The sequence below is a fragment of the Otolemur garnettii genome, unplaced genomic scaffold (genome assembly GCF_000181295.1).
Source record: "Otolemur garnettii isolate 467f Iridium unplaced genomic scaffold, OtoGar3 scaffold00001, whole genome shotgun sequence".
Classification (NCBI taxonomy): domain Eukaryota; kingdom Metazoa; phylum Chordata; class Mammalia; order Primates; family Galagidae; genus Otolemur; species Otolemur garnettii.
In genome coordinates, this window is record NW_003852396.1 from 7,957,431 (window position 1) to 7,965,652 (window position 8,222).

The window sequence follows — 8,222 nt, forward strand, 5'->3', positions numbered from 1 at the left end:
CTACTCCATGTTATAAAGCACCATAGAGTATTTCATCCTGTACAAAGGAAATATTTCTAAAAATGTTTACAACAGGATTCCTGGGAAGGCACTTAAAGCTAACTAGTCAAAAAGGAGCCACAACAATTCGATTTCATTTTTATACTGAAGCCTCCTTCATATTATCTTCTTTCTTTATGTCACTTAATATCTTGGTAAGTTTCCCAATTAAATGCTGTCCAAAATTAAGACAGACAAGAAAGGACACAGCCCACCCCCTGACTAATGAATGAAGCGAGTGAATCTGCCTCCAAAGTAGGCAAATGTAACTTTAAGAAGGTAAGAGAAAGAGGTGGAGCAAGAGAGTAAACCACGTGTAACAGGGTGGGACTGGACTGGTCAACGAAAGGGAAAAAGGAAATTTCATTGTCAGACTCAAAAAAATCTTAGAAGTATTTTTGGAAAAATAAGCTGAGTAAAGCTCACTCTTGAACAGCATGGGTTTGCACTGTGTGGGTCCACTTACATGCAGATTTTTCTTCAACCAAACACAAGATTGAAAACAAAGTAGTCGTGGATGTGAAACCCATGCATCCAGAGAGCCGACTTTTCACACAGGCGGCTCCAGGGGCTGCCTGCTGGATGGACTTGAAACGCACAGACTGGGTCTGTTTGGGGGTCCTAATATCAACCCCCTGCATACACCGAGGGATAAATATATCTGCATACATTTTATTTTTTAAAGATCTGTAAGTTTTCAGTTAATTAAACAAAAGTGGATGATATTCTTCAGGTCCAAAGATTATGCCTTGGAGAGAAGAGTCCATTAACTTATAAACTCAAAAGTCTAAAAATTTAAATGCTTTCCTTAGAATTTGATATTAAAATACCAATAAATCGTAACTCCATTGGTATCCTCAGTTCTAATAATTCAGCAATGCTAATAACAGGTGCCTTCCAGGAAAATTATCCTTTTCTGTAAGACACTGAGGAAAAATATTGTTTCCTACTATTGCATGTATCAATGTTTTATAAAACTGTACAAAGTAATCTAAGAAGGTAAGTAAAACATTGGCAATCATTTTCTGTCAGCTTACTAATCAAAAAGCCAGCAATAAGCTTTAAAATGCCATTCTCCCTTATTAAGTAATCAATACTGAAAAATCACTCATTAAACAAATTCACCATCAAAAATCAGCTTTTACCTTATATTCCAATAGAAACTTCCTTATTGTGGAAAAATAATCTATTTACTTTTCTCCACTCACACAGTGATACCAGAAAGGTTATGATGTGTCTGGACTGTGACTATGAACAAAGTTTTCATATCACTGTCATACTGGATGGTTTGAAAAGAAAATTATCAACATGTGAACGAACAGACCTGCTGTTAGTCCAAAAGGTGCTTTTTATGTGAACTAGGAAAGGCTGCCATTTCCTTAAGATACTTTATTGTCAACAGTAAGAAAACTGTGATAATTAGCAATGCTGAGACACTACCAATGTAATGTAAATGGTTCCACGGAGGTGTGCATAATGATACCCACAGTTCTCTCGCGATTCCTTCTCTAGTATTTTCTTTTCCTATGTGTATCTTAACTAAATCCACAGCAGAACTAAAGTTCTTCAAGGCAAAACAAAAGGGAAAAGAGGTGTTCTCAATAAAACTCCCTACATAATGACAGTTAAAAATATCATAAATATGCCACTAGTAACAATATAGTAAAAACACAATTTCAGTATTAGTCCTAATTCTTTCACAAAGCTGTCTGATTTTGAGACTATTCATATATCAACCTTGTTCTTTCAAATATAAACAGAACTTTTTAACTGACATAAATACAGAAAACTTAAAATTCATTTTAAGAATATACATGCAGTGTTCATTTATGCTTATTGACAATACTATTTAAGGGTTAGAAAACAAATTAACTGGACATAATCTTTCCAATTTTAAACTCTCAAGATAAGATATAGGCATTAAGACTTTGGCAGCTTTTACAGAAACCCAGAGCTGAAAGTAGGAGCACTTCCAATATCTAGAAATGTTTATTAGCTGCACCAGAAAATCATTATCCCAGAAGGCAAGGCCAATATTCTTGCTCATTGTGCAGAGACAAATATTATAATAAGCCATACCATCAGCAGACATCACCAAATATGAAGACTGTTTAAAATCTTTAAAATTCCATAAAATCATGGTGAATTAGAACCTCAGAAATTCAAGAATTCAAATTTACAAAAATAAATACCACTCTGACACTCAAGGGACATTTTCACTTTAAGGCCTTTGTCACAAATCTGAATCTTTATTGTTCTGAAATAAATGTTATAAACATAACTAGAAACAAAAACTTCAATATTCAGTCTAAGAAGAGGTATGGCTCAATGCCCATCACATGTAACAAGAAAACCTCCTTAAAAAAAAGGAAAAAAAGTACTATGATAAGTCTTTCATATGAATGAAAATGCACCCTTTGGATTTTTCCCCCTCATCTCATTGGCTTGTATACACATGAGAATCAAAAGGTTTGCATTTTCTTCACAACAGTTCTTGCTATGATGTTTGACGGACTTTTTGCCACTCAACAAATTCATCAAGAAGAACAGGCCCTAGAAATAAAGAAACAATTTTTGTTAGAATTCAGTGAACTCATCTTTCCAACTATAAAACAAACTCCCCACAGGCTCAGTGACAAGGGCCTACTCTTCCCTTGAGGTGATTTACGTCCAGCCACCCTCTTCCATTCAATGCCTCATTAACCTAGTCTTCCTTACCCTTAGAGATATAAAGGACCTTCATACAGCAACTTCCTTCTTATGTTTCACAAACTCTCCAATATTAACCTCTCCCTTTTTCCAAGTGTCCACAGCTTTGTGGCATATAATTATTAAACAATCTGAAAAGCATTTAAGGCAGTAGTCCTATGTTACCTCCCAGAGAATGTAAGCTTGTCGGGGCTGGCCTATTGGAGACCTACTTTATTCCAGTAAGAGGAAGTAGTACAAAGCTGAACACAAAGCAAGTGCCTACTGGACACCTGGCTAATGGGTGGACTGCTATCCTAAAAAAGATACTTTTATTGATCTGAACTCATTTACCTACAGAAGCCAGGTAAGCAATTTAAATGAGCTCAGTTTTTATTTTATTAAATGTTAGAAAAATCATCGCCACAAAGAAATATGCCTGCCCTATTTTTCTTAAAAAACATAACTTTCTGGTGTTCTGCTTTTCCTGTAGCCAGACATCTTTCTCTGTAAGAAATAATACCCTAGAATATGGTAATCTGTCTTGCTGAACTTATGACAAACTTGCAACAAAAGCATTTCGGCCAAGAAAAACAGCAGAGGCAAGTACTAAAATAAATGGCAACTGAAAACAGCCTAGGAGGTGTGGGCATACTGGGGACTGCCAAACTTAATTTCTATTAAGTTCAGCACAGTCACTAGTTGGCTCCGGCCTCTGAGCCCTTTGAAGGAGTACAGGTACAATTTGGTCAGATTTTCTGAATGTTCAAACAAATCTAAAAGGTGCATTTTTATGCAGTATCTCTCAGTTTTAAATGCTGGTTCAAAACACACAAATATACACATTCGCAGGTCATACAAGCTGTTGGGCTGCCAGTTTGCTGCTGTTAGGCATCGGTTTTTTAAATTATTATTAAATTTTACACCATCTTCTAGGGGAGAACATAATATATGCAAGAAGAAATAAAATTATCCCTTCCTCAGTATTTTAGTTCTTCACTGTCACATAAATAGATGCATAATTTCAGTTTAAACATATAGAAAGTGTACCTTTCCATGTAACCCCTCTGAACACGAAATAAAAGGCATGCAGCCAAAATGGGGAGAACGGAAAACATAATTTATAGTAGTAGAGAATTTGGCTTGTCTAATTAATTTATCACTACTTTAAAATTCTGTTTTCTAGCATTCTAGCCTTTCCACTGAGGGAACTGGACAGATGTCGCACCACACTTTGCCTTGTATAATGCTCATTTTGCCCAAATTCAGAGGGGAAAATAAGGATGCACATTATACATGGGTAGTACTAATTCCCTATCTATATGAATGCTTTTAATTCTTTTATTTATGCTTATGCATTAAAAGTGTAACTCTAGAAAGCAATAATGATATGCATACCCAAAATAATACCCTAGAATAAGGTAATCAGTTTTGTTGAACTTGCGATAAACTTGCAACAAAAGCATTTTGGCCAAAAAGAGCTAGCTACACACAGCCCTCGTGAAGAAAGAGTAGACGCTGTGGCTGTGGTCAGTCAGAAAAGTAGACTCCACAGGCAGAATCTAGAAAGCAGCCATTGTCTGGGTATCTGACTGGATCCCAAGATTGCGGAACAGTGTCAAGAAGGAAGTAGTTATGAAATCATTTAAAAACGCAGCATCAGCAATGCTATGAATGGAATAGAGGAAGACGAAATTTACTGGGATAAGGAAAGTGACTCTTTAGAGATACCAGTAATGTGGAAATTGAAGAAGACCATACTTCTGATACGGATAGTGACAGAGTTCTGGCCTTCTCTGATATGTAAATATCATAAATTTTGTTACTGTTATGAAATTTCTTGTACCTTGCATCTGTTTTTGTGTTTTGCAATTATGCATTACATAAAATTTCTTGTACCATGATACATTAAAAAATAAATGCTAAAATATCTTTACAATACAAAAAACAAGTGCCAAAATAATTTGAGTTGAAAAAAATTAAAACAAAATTGTTTTACCTGATAGTCTGGACCCAAAATATGGGTACACATTATACATAGGAGTACATTACACACAGCAAAATATGGAATCTTGAAGGATTGAAAAACTGTAAATATTTCACTATCAGTTTATTCAGATCAATTTATAATTTTCAAGGAGAAGTTATTTTGACATTATTTGCCATGTGGTTAACAGATACTATGACAATAACTTTAAAGCTTTTTCTCTTATAGCTGTTTTGTTTTCATATTTTTAAAATCAAGACCGCACTTTTCTTCCATAGGAAAATGCCAGGAAAAACTTGAGTAAAGCAGAATTGTACTTTTTAGATGCAGAAATTATAATTTAAGTTTAGCAGTGTTTGGTTACTGAGGAATTGAAAACACTTCATTTACCAACATACATCTTGTGATACTTCAGAATTAAACTGTCTACCTCTCTTATGTCTCCCACATGATTAAATAAAAGTTAGTCTTACAAAGTTTAAAACCCTTATGCTAAAGCTACACAAATACAGACTCTCATCATTTAATACTTTTAGAAACTTTATTTTCATAGGAACACTTTATATTATACTTACAAGCACCATCTTCATCATAGTTACTAAGATCGGCATGGACTGTTCTGCTAAATTCTAATACATTGTACCACTGATCTTTGTTCATAACACGATACTTCGATTGCTGTGAAAAATGATTTAAATATTTGGATTACAGAACCAACATTACTTCTTAAGGTTGACTTTAGTATATTTAGTTACAATGTTTTTTGTGATTTGGTTTTTCCCAAAGCATTATTCCTTTTTAATTATTTGCACTTCTCTGAGATTCCTCAAGGGCATTAACATCATAGATTTTTTTCCCTTTATTTGGTTTCATTTTTGAGGAATGGTAAGAGTTATCAAGGGTAGTTAGGATAAAATTCAGTGAATTTTTACATATGTACATACTTGAGTAACCACCGAGATCAAGAAACATAACATTTCCTACATCCAGGGAGTTTCCCCTGTGCTGTTTCCTAGAAAATAATTTCTTTGCATAAGATTTACTGCTACTGAGCCACATTTTGAGGACGGTATCTTTGGAGGAAAGAGTGGAAAAATCAGTGGAAAGAGTACAGACTTGGGTTCAAAACCCACCTCTATCACTTACTTGAATGACCTTGGCAATGTTACCTAAGAACAGAACTCATTTTCTCATTTGCTAAATGGGGATAAAATAATTTAAAATTTTGCTATGAAGATTAAAAAAGATGATTTATGCCAAATGGCCTGCACAGAACAAGTGTTTGAAAATCTTTACTAGTTCTCAGCCCTCCATTAAATTTACTTTTGCCCAAAACTGCTAATAAAAGTAAATACTATCCACTCATCAAAAATATTTGGGCCTAAAGACTTAATTGTGCACAAAACTCATTCACACAAGACCTTTTCATAGACCTTTAAAGTTTCACAAACTTTAAATAAAACTGCTCTGGGGAACTTGTGTCAAGCAATCAGATTTATGAGAAATTATTTCCAAAGGAAAAAGAATCTGGATTCAAGAAATGGTAAGAATTATACCAAAACAAAAAAACAAAAAAACAACAACTTAAAAAGGCATAAAACAGATATAAAGCTAGACAGAGAAAACAATGGAGAAAAGAATAGCCTCTTCTTAGAATCAGGTGCTGTGATAAAACCTTTATAGGAACACTGCCTCAATAAGCATTTTTTTTAGTAAACAGCATATTTAAGCATACTATTATAGCCTTTCAAGGATCTGTGGCTGTAATAGCCTTATTCTATTTCTTTAGATTGAGCCTAAGTAGAAAAGGAAGTTTTATTACTAAATCGATTCTCTTATGTGCATCAGCCTAAGACCCTGTATAATAACAGAAAAAAGCCAGATTTAGAAGCTTGATAAAGCCAGATTTAGATTTGTGTGCTACTATCCCTTCCCTCTGGCCCAAAACCCAAGAAACTAGTTTTGCATGAAGAATGTGCTAAAATGTATTTTTTGGAGTTTTAATTTTGTGTGTGTGTAAGCACAAGAAATGAAAATATCTTTTCTTTAAGTTTCAAATTAATATTAGGGAACAAATTTTTAGGTTACATTATTTTCACTTTTAAGATAAACTTCAAGCTGTAGAAGAGCCCCTCAAAATAGGAATGTCTTATGTACAGAACATGTTAATAAACACAAAAATGTCTAGAAATGACAAAAGGATACGTACTCATTTTAACAATTTTTCTCTCTACTCAATTACATTTTTTTAAAGTATAATATTAAAATTCTTCAACTAAAAGTGTATTTTTCAATCAGATTGAGTTCTAAAATATTTTTAAAAATAAAAAAAATACATACCTCCAGGTACTGATAAAATACTGAAAACAGAGGCCATGTCCTCCCAAGCAGAAGAGCTAACATAGATTTAGCAGTGTCAATATCAAGGCTTCTTTGATCTTTATCCTAGAACATAAGTGAAAAAATTTTCTTAAGTATGGTCTCAAGATGAAAAGCTTTAAAATAACAGAACATGGAAATTCTACCTACCCTTGCAAAATCAAAGGCATATCTGTAGATATTCTTAAATGATGAAATATCATTCAACTGTGAGCGCAAAAAGTCAAATTTGTTCTGTAACTTTTCTGTGCAGTCACACCTTAAAAAAAAACATCAAACAAATTATATAATAAAAAAATTAAATGAAAGCATCATTAGGGGCTAGAAGAAATGCATTTAAGAAGAAAGTGAGTACATTTATGAAGTTAATTTAGTTTTAACATTATCTGATTCACAAATTTAGAATAAGAAACAAAGTTGTTATCGTGCATCTAACAGTGCAATAAAAACAGAAAAAAGGGGGAAAAAGAAGAAAAATCTGGCAATCTATGAAAGTTCATTCCAGTGACTTTTCTTCAAGGAAAAAAATCCAACTCAATCAAAAAATTCCTATAAAATTGCCAATACTTCCTAAAAAGAGAGGTATTAAAATATGACTATCACATAGGAAACTAAAAAAAAAAGTCACAGCACACGCAATTAATTGGTCAGGCCTGTGTCACATTATTTCTTTGGAAAGCTCTTAGGCAACAGCTTGGTGAAAGAGATTAGCCACGAGTGGTTTTTAAAGCTCAGGATATAACATAGAAGAAATTAATACATTATACTAAGTTGTCCAGTCATAAATCCAGATCCCTACTTTTTTTTTTTTTTTTTTCCTGAGACAGTCACTTTGTCGCCCTTGGTAGAGTGCCCTGGCATCATAGCTCACAGCAACTTCAAACTTTTGGGCTTAAGTGATTCTCTTGCCTCAGCCTCCCTTGGTGAAAGAGATTGGCCACGAGTGGTTTTTAAAGCTCAGGATATAACACAGAAGAAATTAATACATTATACTAAGGTCCAGTCATAAATCCAGATCCCTACTTTTTTTTTTTTTTCCCCCTGAGACAGTCACTTTGTCACCCTTGGTAGAGTGCCCTGGCATCATAGCTCACAGCAACTTCAAACTTTTGGGCTTAAGTGATTCTCT

General features: G+C 33.9%; 1 protein-coding gene across 3 annotated transcripts in view; it reads right to left on the minus strand.

The window, feature by feature from the left end:
• Positions 1-2,251: 2,251 nt before the first annotated feature.
• Positions 2,252-8,222, minus strand: part of DCUN1D5 (defective in cullin neddylation 1 domain containing 5) — a 31,346-nt gene continuing 25,375 nt past the window's right edge. For 2 of the 3 annotated variants that reach the window (XM_003780805.2, XM_023511434.1), the window contains 4 exons: positions 7,244-7,352; positions 7,055-7,159; positions 5,290-5,392; positions 2,253-2,592 (listed from right to left, as the gene is read on the minus strand). In XM_003780805.2, coding sequence (XP_003780853.1) covers positions 2,537-2,592; positions 5,290-5,392; positions 7,055-7,159; positions 7,244-7,352 — 373 coding nt within the window. In that variant the 3' untranslated portion in view covers positions 2,253-2,536. Of the gene's footprint in view, positions 2,593-5,289; positions 5,393-7,054; positions 7,160-7,243; positions 7,353-8,222 lie in introns of all 3 variants that reach the window. The other variant, XM_023511436.1, reaches the window with a different exon arrangement.